Raw genomic sequence first — 21,649 nt, forward strand, 5'->3', positions numbered from 1 at the left:
AGGATCGCAAAACTAGTATTACTGTAAATTATTTGGCAAATTTATCAATTAATTAATTTTTAATATAAATTTCTGATCGTGTACAGGGTTCGGAGTTTCTCTGGCAGAAAGAAAAAGAGAAGGTCATCGAGAAATCACTTCAGCACCCCTTTAACAATTGTAGAACCTTGGAGGGGGGAAAGCCACTTCACCAGATTTTCACGGAATCAGTTCATCCGTCAGCGTGGTGACTTCCCTGCAGACGCCACCCACGACGGCTCTGTCACAGAGCACTCTGTCTCTTATTGGCCGCCTTGCACGCAGGTGTACTTCGCGCCCAGCAGCAACTACCTGTCCGCGCTCACTCGCGCCGCCTTCGCCGAGCTGGGCGTCCACAAGGTGGTCGAGGTGCCCACGGAACAGCAGTTGCTCGAGCGCGTCCGCGCCGACGCCAACAAGTCGCTGCCGGCCACCAGCGTGGCGCTGCTTTACGTTAACCACGTGGGCGTCAACGACACGGTGCCCGTCAGCTTGCACGTGACCCTGTTCGCGGGACGCCTGCCTTTCGACTTGCAGGTACTACGGGTGGTCGGCGCAGGTGACGCGTTCGGAACAGTGGTGGTCGTGACGTCGCCTTCGGCCACGTGCAGTGTGCGGAAGCACGACTTTCGAGATTAGCTTTTTGTTACTCGGACGGATGTGACGTGTGACCGAGAACAAGCGGCAGCTTGCCATGATTTCCTCCGAGTTAGGGCGAGATTGCTTTGTTACTCGGACGGAGAGGGTCATGGTGGGCGCACAGAGAACTGCATTTTTCTTTTGAAAATATAGAAAACGAAATTTAGCGCTCACCGCAGCTCTGTTCTTATTGTATATATACAAACTCAAAATCTGCATAAAGATCGCATTTTATAGTCCGTATTGATTCAATGTAGCATTTGACGTTGTAACACGTCTTTTTTATGTGAAGCATATTACGAGAGCTCAACCCAGCTCCTCAGGCGTGGCGGTGTCGCCTTCAATACCACGTGACACCATGTCATACCACGTGAGACTGTGACGTCACGGCAGAGCAGAAACGGGGCTCCAACTCGCGCCGTCGCTCGCGGCGTCGCTCAACTCTCGCAAGATGGGCTGGGTGGGAATCGAACCAGGGTCTCCGGAGTGTGAGACGGAGACGCTACCACTGAGCCACGAGTACGATGCTTCAAAGTGGTACGAAAGCGCCTCTAGTGAATGCGGTGTTGCCTTAGAAACGAGCTTTTTCTAAGGCTCAGGCGTGCGTCGCTTGCTCAGGCGCACATTTCGTTGCCGCGCCGAATGCTGCGTTGCTCGACGCTCACCGCGTCCAATGCGGGGCGCGTATCGGGTCGACGGGAACGCTGTCGCGTTCCACTCTTGAAGGCGCAGCAGAGCAACGCATGAGTTGTTTCTTCGTCTAGCCGAACCAAATATAGCCAAGCAACAGCAGTTCACCAGGCTAAACAGTGGTTCAACAACTAAAATAAAGGCTAGTATGCTTCGCATCCTGGGCTTAACCTTAGCTAAGCCACAGCCATTTTTTGTCAAGAACAGTAATGCGAATTTGCCTGCGCCTGCGCCCCTGGCGGTGACTGACGTTTCAAACATGGCGGCTTTGTTCACTTTCGGCGTTTGAAGCACGGCGAAGCCAGGCCTTCGAGATGGGTCGCCATTAATCACTGGGTCGTCGGGGGCACTTTCGAGAGGTAGACCAAGAGAGTTTGACATTCTTTTTAATAGAAAGCAGGTAAGTAGCAGTGCCACGTGCCACATTAAACGCTCTGTACCATAAATTGCGATCTTGCTGCAAAATTTGAGCAACAGATCAGCGGGAAGCGCAAGATCTTCGTATAGTTCTAGAAGAAAAGAAAAAAGCACGTACTTGTACAGTTTCCTACTAAAATTGCTTGAGGGGAAGGCATTGCGGTAATTCAGCTAGCATGACAATAACGCTGATTACACACCGATGCCACTACCGGCGAGCGGCGATGGCGACGTTTCTTCTTTTTCTAATACTCGGAATCAAAAACGTATATTTTTTAAAGCATTTTGTAACGCATCCTCTCGTACATTAAGCGCATAATTTCGCGCGGATGCTGTTATACTTACAGGCAATATCTGAAACATGAATTTCTTTACGCAGGGAATCATGTAGTTGAAGTTGGCCGTTACGGAAACGAAATGTCGGGGAAGGACAAGCTTCCAAATTGTGAAATTCTTTTGTGCAACTTTAAAGACCCTCGCCGCCTTCGACTGCGTTGGCTTTCCCTTGACAACCATGTCGCGCTGAGAAACCACTTGTAGTCGCTCTTTTTCCCCTGGTTGTTTTTAATGCATGGAAACATTAATGTAGAATGTACGCGTGTTTTTCCTGCTGGATAGCTGACCGTAATCATGGGCCGATCCCGAAGGCGATGTAGTCTAATGCAGTGTCTCAGTCAGTCAGTTAGGACTGCATTTGGAACGCACAACTGTTATCAAACACCCAGATAGCACTGAATGTGGCTTTCGGACTCGGTAGAGTGCCGAAGAAACCATGCTACATTCACTAATTAAGGCAAAAGCCTCATGTGCACCATGAAGCGGAAAATCCGACGAGCGTCCGGCGTTAACATCCCATGGCAAGAAAAATCACGCGACCAAGTGATGACGTCACGTTCCTGGCGCTGGAGCTGCTGCGGCTCGCACTGCGAAATCGCAGTGTGAACAGCCACGGCGTCGTACAGACGCCGCGGCCCACACCCGAAAAAATGACTTTGCCCAATGCCAAATTTGAGTTGATTCACGTTCAAAACCGACCATGGCCCACTCCCAAAACTGACTTGGCCCAACTACAAAATTTCGGTGCCCACCCCGAAAATATGACTTTGTCCGATTCGAAAATTGCGTTGACACACTTTCACAACTGACCTGACCCACTCGCAAAACTTCCTTGGCCCACCGCCAATATATGGGTCGCCCGCCTGCAATATTGTCTTTGCCCAATTCGAGCCCACGGCCAAGTGAAAATTATCGCGCGGAAGAGTCAGAATGCTTTCACATTCAATGCACATAAGGAGGCAGAACTGCCTCTAACTTTTGCTCGACACATACGCTCTTGGATTCTTGCTCACCTAGCTGGGTTCTTCCCGAAGTGGGCATTGACGTCAACAATTAAGTACACTGGCCTTGCTCCACCCTAGCCGCTGAATCCACAAGTGAATCCACCAGTGATGTCACCGGTGAAGGCACGCTCAAAATCGCAATCAGTGAACTGTCGGACATTGATTATCTATGTCAGAAGATATACACGTGTGTAATTGTACATACTCCTATGCAAAATTGTACATAATGATAATCTCTAAGAGTGCAATTTCACATAAACATTTTCAAGTTCTCAACCTGCTGCGCACATTTCTCCATAGAAAATTACCACGCTTCGCGAATGCGCTTCTACTAAACCAAACGACAACGCTTCGCATCACGTATCGCTGAAGTCGTTTTGTGACGGCCAAATATTTCCATAGTGCTCATTTACGAGCGCCCAGTACCTCAACGGAACGCTCCTGAGCGTGACGAACGTGTCTCTACGCCACGCAGGTGCAGTACCAGCTGAGGCTCATCTCTCAGCCCGAGGGACCCGTGGCCGAGGAGCGTTTCCCCGAGATGAACACCCTGTTGCCGGTGATGGGGGCGCTGCAGCAGCGACACCTGCAGCTGCAGGCGGAGCGTTTCGGCTACCGACACCCGCTGGAAGAAGTGGCGCTGAATCGCTTTCCCTATCCCTCCTACTTGCAGTACAGTGACACAAAGAACTACGCCCTGGTTCTCACCCGCTTCTGCATCGGCATGCTGGTGCCGTTCACCCTGTTCGTCGCCCGCCTCGTGGAGGAGAAGGCGTCCGGTGAGTCCGCGCGTAACGAGCTTGACGCTGGACACCGAGCCGGAGACGAAGACGAACTGAGGAAACGCTCGCGCGGTGGTGTATCTTACACTCAAGAGAGGAAGAGAAAAAGAACAAGATTAAGGAGATGTGCACAAGCATTCTGGAATGAAAACCATATATAGCATACCTGCCCGAGTCAGCAGCGCAGGTTGCTGGTGCTCCTTGTTGGCTCGGGCAGCAATTACCGCTATGGCACATTACTGGCAGTGCAAAACTGTAAGGACCGCTCAGTGGCGCTCAACGGGACATGAGTTATGAGTTGGGAATGCGTAGCTTTCGCATTCACAACTCATAACGAGGGCTTAGGTGTTCCGGATCTTTTTTATGCGATAGCTTTTCCTCGACTACTCCGCGCACCTTGGACGGTGTTCTCGCAAGATAAATTAGAGAGGGTAGCAAGAGTAAGGAGGAGGAGGATAAGAGAGAGAGGCACCTGATTGGTTGGCGCCGGAGAGAGCCACCACGCAAGATGTGACGTCGCCATAACTACGTGAGGCCCGTGCCCCATCAGCGCGCGCGCAGTTTGAGTCGTCAAATATCGCGCGAGTTTAAGCATGATTGTTGATTTCATCGTACTTTCACGGTTGTCTTTCTTGAAATTTCTTGAAAGTTCTATTCTACACCGAAATAATTTTGGATAATCTTACATACTGAAACTGAGCGCATAAGGCTTGCCTTGAATCCTGGGATGGCAAGGAGATAACGCTGCTACGTAATAAAACTATTGCTAACTGGTTATCTTGGACGATCACCTACGCGGGTTTCTGTCGCAATGTGATTGCTCCACCTATGAAAAAAAAAATGATTGCACTGGTCGTTTTTTCAATTTCTTCCCTGGATGTAAGTTTCATTGAGGACACCTATAAATTTAATTGGAAGTAAATCAACTCGACCAAGACAACGCTGTCTTAAAAGAATAAAAACATTCTGGTCACAACTGCGTATGTAAAATAACAGACGCGTCCTTGATTCACACACAATCCTGAGAGGAGCAGTGTTACTTCTTTGCTTTATGCGCTGTTTTATTCAGCGCACTCTCTCGTTCCTCTTTCATCGGAGTCCAAAACGATTGTGTGCGTAGCTTTAGATGGACGTTGAAGAAATCCAAATGCTCAAAACGATGCCGGAGCTAACGATCGATCAATGAATGAAATATTCTGACGGTAGATGCTATGGAACGAAAGAAGGTTTGTAAATATCCCCAAATGCCAACTTTCATCGAGATCTTACACCGGAAGCGGCATGATCATAGGTACATGTGCATACGTATACTATCGTTAAAGTTGTGAATTTGACTAACGTGCAGTTCACATCTGCAATCATTTACTGCAAAATCGGCAAGAACAACAAGTTCAGCAACCTGCAACAATTGTGCCACTGAAAATTGATTTATGGCGTATTCTTTCAGGAAGTCAAGTTAACCTTGCGATGAAAGAATTGATGCAATGCTATATAAAATGCCTACGCACTTTTCTCTCTCGTTTCCTGATATTCCGGTAACGGCGTGAATATACGTACGTATGCACATGTAGGCTGTTAAGTTCTAAACTGTGCTAACCTACAGGCTGTTAAGTTGTGAACTTTGCTAACGTACCCGTTTTATTGCCGATTATATAATCATTGACTGCCAAGTCTGGAGTAACAGCAATAAGTGAAGCAAGCGAAACAATGTGCGTTAAGCGCTACTCAAAATCGATTTCAGATGTATCCTTTTAGGATGCCAAGTTAACGTTGCGATAATAGAATTGGTGCAATGACAATATCTTAGCACATTTTTACCTCTCGTTTTCTTATAAAGAATGCGTCCATGATTTGACGCCTTAGCATCTTTCTCCGATTTAGAGAACCTCGTGGATTCTATAGAGAGCGGGATGATTGTCAATGTAAGCAAATAGCCTCGACTAACAGAAGAACGAACGAACGACAGAGAGAGAGAGAGAGAGAGATAGATAGATAGATAGATAGATAGATAGATAGATAGATAGATAGATAGATAGATAGATAGATAGATAGATAGATAGATAGATAGATAGAGAGAGAGAGAGAGATAGATAGATAGATAGATAGATAGATAGATAGATAGATAGATAGATAGATAGATAGATAGATAGATAGATAGATAGATAGATAGATAGATAGATAGATAGATAGATAGATAGATAGATAGATAGATAGATAGATAGATAGATAGATAGATAGATAGATAGATAGATAGATAGATAGATAGATAGATAGATAGATAGATAGATAGATAGATAGATAGATAGATAGATAGATAGATAGATAGAGAGAGAGAGAGAGAGAGAGAGAGAGGACGATTGAACAAACATTGTCTTTGCCGAGTCGGAACCCCGACCACCGACCGTCACAGACTTCTGACCAGCCATGAAAATGACTGAATGTGACAAGGGAAGCTATCTGCTTTAAAAGGAAGTTAAAGACGTGCATATTGGAGCAAAAAGGTAAAAAAAAAACGTTATGCAAAGAACACATTTCGTCGACCAGTGGTTATCATTGCCTGTTTCTTAACTTCACGAACCCGTGCCCCGCCTCTTGCGAACTTGCAGGCATGAAGGAGATGCTCCGGCTGATGGGACTCAGTGACTGGGTCTACTGGTTGAGCCACTACCTGAGTGGCTTCTTCATGCACCTCATCACCGCCACCCTCATGATGCTCTTCGTGAGCGTGAAGAGGAACCATGAGGGTCGCGCGTTCATTCAGTTCAGCGATCCCATGCTGCTCTTCACCATCCTCATGTGCTTCTGCAGCAACTGCCAGATGCACGCCATACTACTGTCCATGTTCTTCAGCAGCTGTGAGTGTTTTGGCGTGTGCAATCCTTTGCACGTCGTTCGATGTGCCCGTTCTCGTCATGCGGCTCTCACGTAAATTTTTTTTTTCCGGTCTCTAGTGCCAGTTCTGCGCGGTTGAGAAATCGGTGCTCGAGTTTGGACGTTGGTGCGAGTTCAAAAAGGGAACATTCATAAACGCCAAAGGCGGGAGTGGTTCACCTGCGTGAGTGCACACTTGATACTCTGAGCCACTGATGGCCAGAGAGGCGACACATGAGGGGCGTGGGATGCCGGCGGGTCTCAGCTCGACGCTGCCTAACTAAATGGGCAGCGCAGGTGAAAAAAAGGAATAGCTCCGAGAAATGCCGTTATGAAGTAGAATTATATCGACGAAGGAAAAGGCAGATTCAGGAAAGACTTTGGAATGTTGGAGCTCTGTAGGAATAAAACTCGAGGTTCCTCGGCAGCTTTTTTTTGTTTTGTTTCGATAAATGAAATTGAAATAATGAAACTCTACTCAGGAACCTACAATTTACACAGCTCACTGTTTCTAAATATGTTTCCAAATCCGCCTTTTTTCAAGGGGCATTCAAGTATTAAATGGTAATGGCGTTCTTCTCAAGAGACACGATTTTTTAGCTGCGCGGCTGCGATCAAGGTGTTATGCGGGGAATAGCTGCTTCGAGCAGTAATTGATCGCTTATTTTATACCACTGAAGTGAGTGTTCCGCTTAATTTAGTATTGAAAATCCGTAGTTCATTTTGTTCTTAAGAGCCTCTGCTGTGCATCATTGGGTCTTACAAGACAACTACCGTAGGTGCCACCTGCAGGGCGTGGCAGGAATTGACCCAAGTTTCTTCAGCCCTGTAAGCTCAAGCGCAGTTAAACAAGCTTCATTCATTGCCATTCTCCTTGGCCGCGTGAGTGGCCCACAATGCGAACACTGCTGCGCACTTGAAATACTATAGCGTATGTGTTAGCATTTAACTTCGCGTGCACGGGTGAGCGGAGCGTAAAGTTTCTTTTTCACAAACTTGCTTCGCGGGCGCTGCGCAGCTTGGACTGGGAAATATTTTTTTTAAAATTCTTGCGCTTTGTAGTCTCAATTTAGGTGATTCTACAGCATCTAACAAATCTATTGCGATATTCGGATGCCTAAGATAAATTTCACAACAGCGAATCAGTCACAGAGCACCTGTGTTAACAGATCACAATGGCGGCGCCGCGGCATGTGCTCGAATTGTCTCTATTTGCAGCGCGTTTATCTAGGCGTATGAGTTAGTAAATTATTCTGATCCAGCATAACAGAAAAATGTATGAGTCAACAAAACCAAATGAAAGGTAGTGGAGGTAGATCGGGCCTCCATCAACGCCCGCTCTCCTGCAATCCAGCCCAGTACGCCGTCGCTGGTGCCATGATCTACTGGACCTTCAGCTGCGTGATGCCGTTCCTGGCGCTGGAGCAAGGCGACGGCCAAGGCTACTACTACATCCAGCGCGACCACAAGCTTTACACGTCCATATTTCCCGGGATGAGTCTTCACTGGAGCTTCCGAGTCATGGAACGGTTCGAGAAGTTCGGTACGACGCCGCAAGGAGGCGCGACCGAGCATTCCAGAGGGTGTTGGGTCGCACTGCAAATTCCGGGGTTTTAAGTGCGCGAAACAACAATTTGATTTTGAAGCAGATCATAGTAGGAGACTCCGGATGAATTTTGAACACTACGGGAAGGGGTGGGGGGGGGGGGGGGGGGGGCGTTCTTGAAACCAAACCACGGGACACGGACGTTTTTTTTTGCATTTCGTCCCCACCGAAATGCGGCCGCCGTGGCCGGTATTTGATCCCGCGACCTCGTGCTTAGCAGCGCAACACCATAGTCACCAAGCCACCGCGGAATCTTTGGATCGCACTGTAGGCTTACGTACAAGGTCACAATTTTGAAGTTTTCTTTGTATTTAAAAAAGGATCGCCTATTGCAGATTGCATAATTCTAGACCTTGTGCTGGAATATTATACAGAGGGGCGGACATCACATGCATGAGAAATCGAAATACCTATTCAATTAATTATAAAATTTCGCTCATTAGGTTTTTCATAAATTCCAATTTATGAATTGTAGCCTGTTAGCTTGCAAGGTTTATCCATTTGGAATGAATTTCCAGAATGGCGTAAGTTTGGAAATATGCGCCAGCAAGCTCGCCGCCAGAATGCACGGTTTCACCTAAATTTTTTACCACAACACTCTTCTATGTATTGAAACACAAAAGTAACTGGAACGCCCATGTATTTCATCCCAAATTTTGAGAAATAATAGTTAGAATCTTGTGTCATCCTAGATATTCACTTCAATTAGATACGTCTTGCAACCTCACCGGATACAATTCGTAAATTGCAATATGTGCTGTAAAAGAATGAATTTGAATGTTAGATTAGTGAATGTTTGTTAATTACTTCAATATGCGTTTCGAGTTCTTGTGCTATAGTGGTGTCCGCCTCTTCAAAGAGTTCAGCTTGAGGAGAAGGATGATGCTATCTGCCACAGGCGAAGTTTAAAAATTTTGAAGAGCTTCAAAGTTATCACCCCGTAGAGCGGGGCTCAGGGCTTAAGTCAGCGCCTGACTTGACGTTTTCACAACCTCAGGAAATCTCGAACATTTTGCAAGTGAAAACACTATATGCACGTATATCAATAACGAGGACGCGGGTTCGACTCTCCGCCGCTGTGGCTACATTATGATGGCGGCGCATTCAGGAATGCGCGTGTACGAGTGCTTTGGGTGCACGTAAAAAAAAGAAAAAAAAGTAGGTGGTCAAAATTAATCCGGAGGCCCCCCACCAGGCGGTGTCTTGTAACCCGTACAGAACGTGGTTTCTGGACATTAAGCCCTAACCTAACCTAACAAGTATTCTCGGGTCAACAGGTACTCTCAAAAAGGTCAAGTTTTACATGGAGGTCGCCCTAAAATGTCGTTCACTCTGATTGCTAAGACCGGTGCCTTCACACTATATTCAAGAAATACAGATTTTCGGTCGCCCTATGAAAAGCGTGAAAAATGTCTGACGTCACTGTTCCTGAAGCTAAGCTCTTACATTATCTCCGGCACCCCCTCACCCCCCAGCACCACCTCCCTGCCCCTTTACAAAAATAAATGTTAACAAAATATTAAACTTTGCTTGCAGACGATGGTATATATGAATACATGGTGAGTAATATTAAGAGAATTTGAGGTGTGCGGTTAAAATGTTGCAGCTTCGCCCGAATGACGAGGCGTCGATTGCGATAGCAAATTACTAGACTGCTATACGAAGTAAGTATAGTAGTTTTATCGGTCGTATAAACTTGGTAACATTCGCTTACTTACTAAATTAAGCATGGTGTCAGTGCGCACAGGCAAACATAAAGAGGCAAACGTAAACACGTCTCACTCGATGACCGCGAACACTCGCTAAATTGCTGGCGTGAGGAAGCGCGGCAGCAGCAGCGAGCGAAGTGACCTTCGTGCTGTGTGTAGCTTCGACGCAAGCTCAGCGGCGAGAACACAGCGCGTACAAAGGTATGATCCGTCTGCATATCGCTATAAAAATAGAGAGCGCGTGGCCACGCAAATCACGCAATTGCTCCCGCAGTAGAACGCACCCCCCCCCCCCCGCACGCTCCCGCACTGGCTCCCCGCTGTCCTCCCTTGCGCGCGCGCGAGATTGGACCGCAATGCTCAGTTCCCCTTGCGCGCGGTCGCGAAATACGCTGTTGCTGCCGGAGAACAACGCCCACCCTAATTCCCATCCCCCCACGGTCTTTCGCACGACGGAAGACGGCACGTTTTTTTTCAGTTTTCCTCCGTTGCACGCGACAGATTAAGCCCCGATCGTCAGCTGCAGTCACGCGCTTTCACTCGCGCATAAGCATACGGTGGGCGGCGACGCTGTTATCGTGCTTGAACTTTACATGGAACAGCACGGCGACGCCGACGCCAACGGCAACTATGTGCGTGGAGTGTCTATATAATTGCTATCGCAATAAGAAAGTCCAGAGGGACCAGGCAAGGAGCATAGGCTAGTTATAAGCGAAGACGCTCTGGAACTTGGTATCCACGCGGCGATAGAAGGCGACGCGATACGTCAGGTTTAAGCGCGATCGAATGCGTTTTTTACTGGTAGATATTGGCGCTCTTTGACCATACCTGGTTCTTGCGCCAATAATATCTAATTATCGATCATGTAAACCTATTGGCAGGTAGTTAACGCTTTGCAGCTTCAAATTCAAATTGCGTGCCTTTTTTTCTTCATTAAGAATGGTCTAAAGAACGAATACTTTTGCTCGCCAAGTAACGGCGCAGGAGGAGCCCAGAAGCTGCGTGGATAAAGCGTTGCAGAAACGGACTGTGAACGACGTCATGTCAGGCGGAGAAGCTGCCCATGTCTTAAGAAATGTGTTTCGGAATAAAACGCGACATGCAGGGCTTATGTCAAGTTGAAACAAATGTTTGTAGCGTGAATCGAGAACGCTAATACCCGAATAACGTCCGCAATGATCCGCAAACGATCTTCTCGGGGTTCGGATTCTCAAAACGTTTTCTGACGCAAGCACAACTTCATTGATAGATTTTATAGAGCACGAGGCACCCGTAAAGGCATAACGAAATTTAGGCCGGTGCCACGCTTTATTGGAAGGGTCATTGCTTTCAGTGAAGGCGTGTTTTGTGTTTGCATGAAACGCTGTTCTCGTTTAGCGACCATTTGAATATACAGAGCGGACGAAAATGTTGCACACGTTTTCACCGCTTCATTTAATTCCATGAACATCCAACTTCTTGTCCGTAGAACCGCCGAATTAAAAAAAAAACATTTTCTGTCGCCATCGTGGAATAGAACAACTTATCCGAATCTTTCGTTGTGGAGCGTGACATATTAAAGCTTAAACAGCTAATAACAGCGCAGTTTCACTCACAAACGCGTTAAATTCAGCGCTCAATTTGCTGCTTCACTTTTTTTTGCTACGTTGAGTGTTACTAATTAGACATTTGTCAGGGTGCCGTCCGCTTTAGTGTGTACTACCTTCTGCATTGATGTTTCGAATGACCAGGCGCCTTCTTTCAATGTCAAGAGCCAATTTCGTTTTCAAGTTTGTGTTTTTTTTTCTTTTTAGGATGACCACCTACGTATATAATGGTGTACTCCCCTCCTGCCTCCCCCCCCCTCCCCCAGAACCCTTAAATTTGAAATAACTTGTGACGACAATTATGCGACATCGCCCCAGGCAAGTTAACTGCGCTCCGCCATCGCGTACATGGCCGACCGAAACCACAGTGTATCTTTCGCACGGACTACAACGCCGAACACACAACGCAGAGTTTCCCAAAGTCCTTGTTCACACCTGTGAACACTTACCGGTCCGGTTTAGCTACTGCCTCGTCACTGCGTTTGGGCGTTTACGATCAAATGGGAACTCGCGTTCAGATCTATTCTTCCATGCGCGTCGAACTTGATCCACTTCGCGTTTCCGGTCGAAATGGTTTTTCTTTGCGCGAAGGCAGTTTTTATCAAGAAGGCCGTTCCTCTCATCGAAGGTCACTTTCACAATTTTCCTCACAACCGAACACACCTGTAAACTATACGTCTTGCCCATTCTGTTCATAGACATCTTGAATGCAAGCGGAGCTGACGAATTCAACTCCGGCAATATGCTCCACGTCGTCACTTGAGTCGACGTCCGAAACGCTTCTAGAATCGTATATTTTTTTTCAAGGATGTTTCCCGCAAATTTATTGTGCGCATTGTGAAAATTCTCCTCGTAAAACGTGGCAGAAGGCAGCTCAGCAATGGCTTCAAAGATATACAGTCTGAGTGCTCTTCAACGAAGTTACTTGTATGACGAAGGAATAATTCGTTCCCGGTTCTAATATGGGGTGTGCTGTGTGCGACCTTTACAGCGAGTGACTTCTTTAACGAATGATTGCGGAGGCCCCAAGTACATCGTTATAAAGGCGTTGAGTGCACGAGCAGTTCGTTATAGCCAGACCCAAGGAGGAAAAAAATGGAATATTCAATAGAGTGTAAACAATGTCTCGAATGTGAAGGTAGACTACCGTCACTTTAGTAGGGGCATAAGAAAGAAATCATTGCTTTATTGCGAAGGAAAATTAGCTTCTTCTCCAGGCTCGATCCTCAGGAATAAAATGTGGCTTATTTACTTGTACAGATACTTGTCGGCGTGTATCTTTGTGTTACTGGTTTCCAGGATGAAGCCTGAACGTCTCGAAAAGATCTATTCGAGATAATGTCATCATTACAACTGGATGTTATTTTCTAAATTGCCTAATATGTACATTAACAGAGCCAAATCACTGGATCTGTAAGTGCGCAGAACCTAACAAGGCTATATTTCAGAGGGTGAAGTTGAGGCAAGTGCTAGCTTTTAGCTTTTAGCTTTTAGCTTCCGTTGTCGGTGACCTTGAAATGACCTTGAGCTGAAAGCCAGAGCCGTTATCCGGGCACTCAAACGAGAACAGCCGTGCAAGTTACGAGAACAAAACGAGATCATCCGGACGACCAGTCAAAACTTAAGAAAACGCGGTCTTTTGCCCCCAACCTTTAGTACAGGACCGCATTACATCCGCCAGTTACTGCCCAAAAAAGTTGCAAAAAATGTTGCTCCTGAGTTCTTCCTCATGTTCATTCACAATATCACTCAAGCTGTAACACTGAAGTTTTATTTGTAATTTCCAACAGCGACGTTCAAAAAGGCAGCTAAAGGGCATCACACATGCCATTGCCAGCTTTTGGCGCTGAGACAGGGTTGTCTGATTTCTTTCGAACTGCAGTGGTCCGTGATTTCCGCGGCAGGGGGTTTCACATAGCCTCGAGAGATGGAGCCACGCAGGCGCTTTTCTTCTAGCTGAGAAGTTCACTCTGTCTCTCTGGTGTCTTTCGCTGCCTGTCCCGCCGCCTTCAGGCGGTTTTCTTCTCGCTGGGCAGTGTCCATATGGACCAGTGCACAGCATGGCGTGGTGTGGTGTGGTGGGGTGCTCCATTGCAAACATGCACTACACCCATTTTAAGATTGTGGCTAGTATCACCTGCCACTGTCTGCTTTGCCGGTTGCCATTATCATGCTTTCATCTACTCTCGATTATGGTAGAGCCAGCAATTTTTATACCTGCTTGTTTGGACACAAGTTCGCTATAACCTCTACAGTTGTAAGGCAAACAGTACAGATTTCGGCTGGAACCACTAAATTGGCAGCGTCTGTAACTCGCACGCTGGGAAAATGTGCGAGATCACAATGTACACAATTGTGTGTGTAGCGTCTGAAAGGGTTACTCTTTTAGACGCTGCGTTCTACCTACAGAGCAACAATACTACACAGACCATTTAAATTTTTCGGGTGATGCTTCATCAACCACCGCGGACCACACCGGTTTGCACTGTCTGCTTGTCCGGCCCATCGTGCAAGGCATTAACCAGCATCCACAAAAGGGTGACAATAAGTTTCCTTTTAGAAGGCTATTGCCGTGGTGTGGTAGCCAATCGAAGGAGGAGGGTGGAAGCTTGGATAATGCAGGCCCACATCTAGAATTCGGCAAAAGGAAGCCCTGCGACAATACCATTACCTATCTTTCTTATAGGTAGCTGATGCCTTACAAACTTGAGAAGCCAATCATTTCTTCGTATACCACGCTTAAATGCCCGCAGTGACATGTAACAGTCGCGTGCAATATGAGCTGTAACACTGTGCTCGAGGTCGAAGGCGCGCCAAGACTAAGCGGTGGCGCCGACACAGGAAAAAATTGGCTTCATAAATACCAGTAATCGGAATGGGGTTTAGTTTCACGATTTTCGTTTGACGGCGGCGTCGTGCAATCCGGGTCGCCTTCAACCACGGGCACCGTGTCGCAGCTCATATTGCGCGCGACTGTGCATGTATACGTAAAGTGAACACCGCGTTCGCAGTCGCAATAGCTACATAGCAATCGAGCTCTGGCGCGCGGTCAGGTAGCCTTTTTCCGTATACGCATAAAAGGAACTATTTTTTGTTGTGACGTGAACGCGGCTTCCTCCCTCCCTGTACGCAGTCCCCAACGGTGCGAACTGGGGCAACTTCTACGACCACGCGGCCACGCCCGACAACATAACGCTGGCCGAGATCCTGTTCGTGGGCCTGCTCTGCGACTGCACCATCGTAGTCTTGGTGTGGTACCTGGACAACGTGCTGCCCATTGGACCGGGAATCACCAAGTCGTTCCTCTTCCCGTTCCACGTGAGCGGTATACTCATGTATATGTAAAGAGTTCTAACCCAAAGGCGGATCAGAGATCTAATCGCTTTTCGAGTCGGTGTTTACTACCGACTGATACCACGGTCAAATGCTGAAGAGTATCTCCCTGTACAATGCACAAAGTGGCCATTTCATCTTGTTGCCTGTGCTATTTCCGTAACACAGTCGTGGCCGCAACAGCATGCGGTGGGTTGGCATGCCGACGATTATTCAGCCTCGATATTCACGCCGTTTCGCGCTTCTCAACATTCACATCACCGTTGCTTTTCGTCGTCCGTGGTGACACGACGGTCTTTCGACTTAGCGCCATTCTTCTCGAACGCCGACTAAACCAAATCAACGCATATTCAGCGAGCCTCTGAATCCGGGAGGAATATTTTAAGTAATCAGCTCACAGTAAAGTTTGGAAAGTGTCGAAGGCCATTGGCAGTATGACGTACCTGAGGATATAAATCAAGATGCGGCCCCGTACCGCGAAGGAACTTAACTAAGGATCCGTAGCGAGAGTTAAGTCCGTAGTTAAATCCGTGTGCAATAACATCGCCCACATCCGCATTACAAGAATATTTAAGTGGGTGTCCTACTTCCGCAGTCCTTGCCACAAGTAGCGCTGGCTGACAGTCCCAGTATAGTTTCTCCTACGCTGGCACACACCTTTTACACATACACCAATATTCGAAGAAGTGGACCGAGAACAGCCGGTGCCGTATAGCTGAACCGGCAGAGTGTCGAATGTGTAATATGCGGAAGATGTAGGTTCGAATCCAAATGTGCTTTTTCGTCCATTTTCATTCCCTTTTGTCAGTCCTAGGTTGCTTTTTTTAAAGTATTTTTTTCTCTTACATTTCTTGGCTTTGTTGTCTATTGGCTAAATCTGGTTGTGCTTACCGAAAGTTGTAGGACCCTCGGTTCCCGCTCTTTTCGTCTATGAAAAGGAACAGACTTCCCTCCGTTTGCGCCCGCGTATACAGTGTGCGGAAGCCGCGTGGTTAGCGTGCGGCGTGAAAAGACAATACCAATTTTTCATCGGCGACGCTCCGTGTGTTCTTTTTTTTTTGACATTTGCATATTACAGCGGAGTTACTGGCTCCCGAACCTGGCGGTCGTCGAATGCGCGACCAAGCCCTCTAAAGACACGCAAAACTTCGAGGACGAGCCGAGGGACCAACTGGCAGCCATCGTGATTTCCAATCTTTGCAAGGTGCGAGCGGATTTTGACAGACGTGGCTGACAGTGCTTTTCTAGGCAACTGAAACGTCACTTCGGGACACTGACCCGAGAAACATTGTCATTATTGCGATCGCTCTTCCTGCGCAACAACGAGACGGGCTCGTCTCATTAGCTATTATTAAGCAACAATAATAATCGACGTCTATTATAGCGATGTAGGAACAGGCTTGTCGGCCTTAAACTTGAGCTCGCTGTAAAACGTGTGAATAATAATTAAGGAACCGCATGCAAGTTATCGAAACACAAAACGAAGATGCTATGACTTATTCACATAGAGTATAGGTAACCGCGAGTATAGGTAACCACGGCCGCTTTTTATCCTTAATGCACCAACTTTCATTCAGTTGGGTTGCGTATAGTCGTCTGCTGGCTAAGTATATTGGAGTTGGCTTCGAGGTAAACTTTCTCTTAACAGCCAACTGCAGCAAAGGTTCCCGTCGACTAAATTGGTTATGAATGAGTAGTATACACTACAGAAAAGAAATCATAGCACCGCTGCAGGGCTGGAAATTGTCTCTCTGTTTTTGTTAGTAGCCTTTAGCATCTGTGCAGACGACGCCTGCACCAGGTGGTTAGCGAACAAATTCCAGCACACCGCCTACAAGATTTTTTAAGCGGGAATTTGCTGTGGCACTTAGCCACGGTCATAACGAGGAGCCACGCATTCAGACTCTTGCGTCACTTTCAAATCAGTTCAACTTTATTTTTTCTTGGTTACACTTTTAACGAATGGTAAATGCTGTGTTTGTTTCAGTTTAGGTATCAAAAGCGTCCACTTTTGTGACTCATTCGTGACACATTCACTGGTTTCGTGTTTCAAACGTAAAATTTTGCACGGAGGCCACTCTAGGTATGTCTGCTCTATCTTAAAATATAGCCATTTTACGCGTCCATAATTTTCATTGAATTTGACGTTTGACTGCAACTTATAGGTCGCCTGAACACTTAAAGGTCTCGCAATGCGCTCGCCATAAGGAACCTTTAGCTCGGGAGCTCGTACATAAGTACACCGTAATGGTTAAATCGTTTTTATCGGCATCCATTGCACAGAATCGGGTGACATTTGTTGCAATAAAAGAAAGTGTGAGCATCTACTAATTGAAGGAAGCAGATTTTTTATTTAGACCGTCAATTTCTTTACGACTGTTGAAAATGGCAAAATTAAAAATAACTCAAGTACCAAGTTCACAGCTGTGCATCTTTACATTTGAATAATTCTGTAAACTGCACGTATTGAAGCATGTTAAGTGTTCAAAGTTCATGTATGTTAGGCAGGGCGTTCAAATATACCGCCAATTTGTGAGTAAAGCATTTTTCAAAACATTCGTAAGCATTGTAAAAAATTCAGATAAGCCGCAAACCTATGAATACCATTTGTCCGCTGTAGATGCTCAAGGGCAGTTTACAGAACGATACCCGTTTTGGTGCACATGAACGGATTTGTAAACGTTGCTGAAACTTTGTGAAACTTACTGATATTGGACAATTTTCTCAAAAGCTCGAAGCCCTAAATGAAATTTATGCTGCTTATACAGTAGGGAGAATTTACTTGCTCTCTCAGTTGCAACAACTTTCATTCATATCTTTCCAGTGCTTGGTTCTTCAGAGAATTTGTGCGTTTTACGTATATTTGAACAGGGAAACTATAGTTGGCACTGAGTTAAAGCGTCCTCTTAACATGACGTAAAGTCTCCTTTAGGTGAAGTTGCATACATTAATCTGGCACTGTCGCACTGCGGGCACAATAACGCGCCCGTAATTTCCTCGAGCATCGTGCGCGTTCATCACCGTTCGACGAATTCGTTTTCTACGCAAGGGAATTGCGTGGTCCGCGCGCAAGTTAAGGTTCGCGTAGATGCTCTACGTACCCAGGCAGTACGTTGAGCGAAAGGCAGTCGCAATGCTAAGGTCCTGCATTGTTAGTGTGGTAGGAGAGGGAATCTAGTGCTTACCTTCTGGTTTGAAGGGCTGTTGCGTGGGTGTCGTGAAGCACTAAATCTTGGGGCACACCACATTTTGGTTATTGGAGGTGTACATCAACATACCGATGATCTGGGCGAACTGTAGCCTCGATGTGTCACCACTATACGCTTCTGTTAGAATTTACGATTGTATAAAAAGAAAGGAATTTATCATGAAGTTTCAGGGTGCGAGGCCACTCGATTTACTCAGTGCATACACGTTGCGACCGCAGGACTACGACGGAGTAGTGGCCGTCCAGGGCGTTGACCTGCGCATTTTCGAGAACCAGGTCACTGTGCTCCTCGGCCACAACGGTGCAGGAAAGACGACGCTGCTGAATATGATCACAGGTGAGATCCTAAAATCTGCCGGGAACCAGTGTAGTCCATCCGCTGGAACACGCTTCGTACACACTGGTGTTGTGTAGGACATCCAATGCAAGCGCGCGCCCCGAGACAAACCTCTGACTCGCTGATTGCCCGCCGTATGCTCCAAGCGGGCCTCGACTGCGAGCTTTCCGTCGAATAGCCCCGGTGGAGCACGGCGTCGCCGCAGGAATGAAGGTCACACTGCGCCGTAATAATGCTCCTCGGTGGTTCCTTCGACGAGGAGCTGCTTGATACATATTTGCATAACGGTAATCAGAGGAAACTCTGAGGCGCCCATCATTCCCTTACCAGGGCAAATGAAGGACAATTTGTCTTTTCCCCGCAGGGGCGTCTGCACAAGCAGTCGTTTGGTGTGTTGCGACACCATTTACCCGAGCACACGAGGGTTGGACCCTCCCGCGTGTAGCCGTGCGCGGCTTAGCCGTATCTGGGGAAAAGGGGATCCTGGGGGTTCAGCCGATGCTGGGTGTTTGGACTTTTAAGGCCCCCCGGCGGAGGCAACACACCTCTTCGATCTCGGCTTCACATAGACGGCCCCTTCAGACTTACCCACCTGCAGGACATCGGCAGTCGCCTTTTCCTGTCTCTCCCTCCTCGAATATTGGTCTTTATCAATCACTTTTTGACCTTTCTTGTCTCCTTCTCTCTTCTATTTACTTCCTTTTCCTAAGGGTTAACCCTGCGTGGCTCTCCAACCTTGGGTACACCATATTCGGCTATAGTGACGGCGTAAGACTGGCGTCGTACAGATTTGTATGCAAGCTCTGCCGCGTCCCCTCGTTGGGCTCCGTGGTGGGTGTTCGGCGCTGTTGCCGAATGTATACATTTTTTCATGGAAACTTCTTCCCCCCCCCCCCTCTTGTTGATCTCCCTCGGAAACGAGGGCGCACCGAAGATGTCTTCAAGTTTTTTGGACACCAAATCCAGAATTTTCCCTGCTTCCACGTTATTCATTCTGAAAAGCCAAACAGAGCAGTGCGAAACGTTTCACCTTTCCTTGTCTCAAAGTCTTTGACTGATGTTTTTGGACCAGGTTACAAGGTGTCGAGGATAGCAAGCGGTGACCTCCTCTTGGAGCTCCGCGACCAGAAGCAATATGACAAACTACCGAAGCTAGTGTCATTTGGGGAGACCCAGATAACAGTAGCCCCGCACCGTACAATCAACACCACCCGCGGTGTTGTGTCGGATGATGGTTTCCTTAAGCTGACTCAAGCGGAGTTCCTGGAGGGCTTCAGTGAGCAAAATATTATCAATGTCAGAAGAATTAAAATGAGGCGTGATGGTAAAGAGATCAAAACCAAGCACCTAATAATCACCTTTGGTTCAAGTGTCCTGCCCGAGTCAATCGAGGCCGGGTACATCAAGCTCCGTGTTAGGCCGTATGTGCCAAACCCACTCCGTTGTTTCAAATGCCAACGCTTCGGCCATAGCTCGCAGAGCTGCCGAGGCCGCCAAACTTGTGCTAATCAGTGCCAAACAACACACCACTAAAACTTGTGAGAACGCTCTCCACTGTGTAAGCTGTGATGGGGAGCACGCCGCGTGCTCGCGGTCGTGCCCATCCTGGAAGAAAGAAAGAGAAATCATAACGATCAAAGTCAAAGAGAATATCACATTCAAGGAGGCACGCAGGCGGGTAGCATACCAGCCAAAGAAAAGCTTTGCCGAAGTGGCGCGTCAGGGGGCAGCGTCACAACGGCCTCCGGCGGCTGTCCGACCCACAAGCAGTGAGTCGGCAGCTGCGCCATCCGCCCCCGCGGCGGTTGCAGCTAGCGCTGCTCCGTCAACCCAGAATTGAGGGATCATCGACCCCGAAGGTTGGCGCAGCCGAGGCTGCTCCGGCCTCCCCGGCCCCTTTCTGCGCTGGCAACAGTCGGCGCAGCCAAATCCCTCAGGGAGCCCCATCGACCTCCGGGCTGGTGGGCGCAGGGGTCTTGCCCTCCAAGGCGAGACCCTCTCCAGTAACTTCTCGCTCGCAAGAGCACGTGTCCGGCGCCTCACTAGAGGCAATGGACACTACACCTACCCTCAAGGTGCACCAGGCGCCTAAGGAGCGGCGAGGCTCCCTCGAACGCTTCAGAAAGGGCAAAACCCCGATTACAGGGCCTCGAAAAAGCTCTGTAATCTAAGGCATTACTTCGGTTTCCGTACACATAGCACTAATTTACTTTAAATATGGATACACAAATTATTCAATGGAACATCAGAGGTCTCCTTAGAAACCTTGATGATTTGCATGAACTCATCCACAAACACAATCCAAAAGTGCTGTGTTTACCGGAAACACACATAAAACCATAACGCACAAACTTTCTTCGACAGCACGTTACTTTTCGCAAAGCTCGCAATGATGCTGGTGCATCATCGGGTGGTGTCGCCATTGTAACTCAAAAAAGCATAGCATGTCAACGTTTACAGCTACGAACGACCCTCGAAGCAGTGGCGGTTCGAGTTGTCCTGCAAAATAAACTCATCACTATAAGTTCGCTTTACATACCCCCACATTTCAAGTTAAACAAACCTGAATTTCAGTCCTTCATAAATGAATTGCCAGAACCGTATGTTGTTCTTGGCGATTTCAATGCACACAGCAGCTTGTGGGGAGACTCTCGTATCGATGCGCGAGGTCGTCTCGTTGAACAGTTTCTTTTTTCTTCTGAAGCGTGCTATCTCAATAAGAAAGAACCCACATATTACTCTCTTGCAAACAGATCCTTTTCGTCAATAGATCTTTGTAGATTTTCCGCGTCTATACTGCCCGAACTCAAATGGGAAGTTACGAGCAATCCTTACGGGAGCGACCACTTCCCTATACTGCTAAGATCACCTAGAGAAAATGAATTTCCTCCACAAGCTCCTAGGTGGAAGACAGATACAGCCGACTGGGAGAAATTTTGAACTCTATCTAGCATCTCATGGGCTGATATGTCCTCTTTAGAAATTGATGCGGCTGTGGAGTTCTTTACAGCGTTCATAATAGATGCCGCATTTAAATGAATATCTGAAGGAAGTGGCTTGACATGCAGACGGCGTGTCCCGTGGTGGAAAGACGAATGTAGGATCGCTCGTAA

At 47.4% G+C, this 21,649-nt stretch overlaps 1 protein-coding gene across 2 annotated transcripts in view; it reads left to right on the forward strand.

Moving 5' to 3' along the window:
- The window catches only part of LOC135916931 (phospholipid-transporting ATPase ABCA3-like), a 98,014-nt gene that overhangs the window by 18,229 nt on the left and 58,136 nt on the right, over positions 1-21,649 (forward strand). Inside the window, exons 3-9 of one of the 2 annotated variants that reach the window (XM_065450370.2) lie at positions 304-555; positions 3,580-3,883; positions 6,493-6,741; positions 8,112-8,300; positions 14,792-14,976; positions 16,070-16,195; positions 18,419-18,536. In XM_065450370.2, the coding sequence (XP_065306442.2) occupies positions 304-555; positions 3,580-3,883; positions 6,493-6,741; positions 8,112-8,300; positions 14,792-14,976; positions 16,070-16,195; positions 18,419-18,536 (1,423 nt within the window). The remainder of the gene's footprint in view (positions 1-303; positions 556-3,579; positions 3,884-6,492; positions 6,742-8,111; positions 8,301-14,791; positions 14,977-16,069; positions 16,196-18,418; positions 18,537-21,649) is intronic. The other variant, XM_065450379.2, reaches the window with a different exon arrangement.

The sequence above is a fragment of the Dermacentor albipictus genome, chromosome 6, assembly GCF_038994185.2.
Source record: "Dermacentor albipictus isolate Rhodes 1998 colony chromosome 6, USDA_Dalb.pri_finalv2, whole genome shotgun sequence".
Classification (NCBI taxonomy): domain Eukaryota; kingdom Metazoa; phylum Arthropoda; class Arachnida; order Ixodida; family Ixodidae; genus Dermacentor; species Dermacentor albipictus.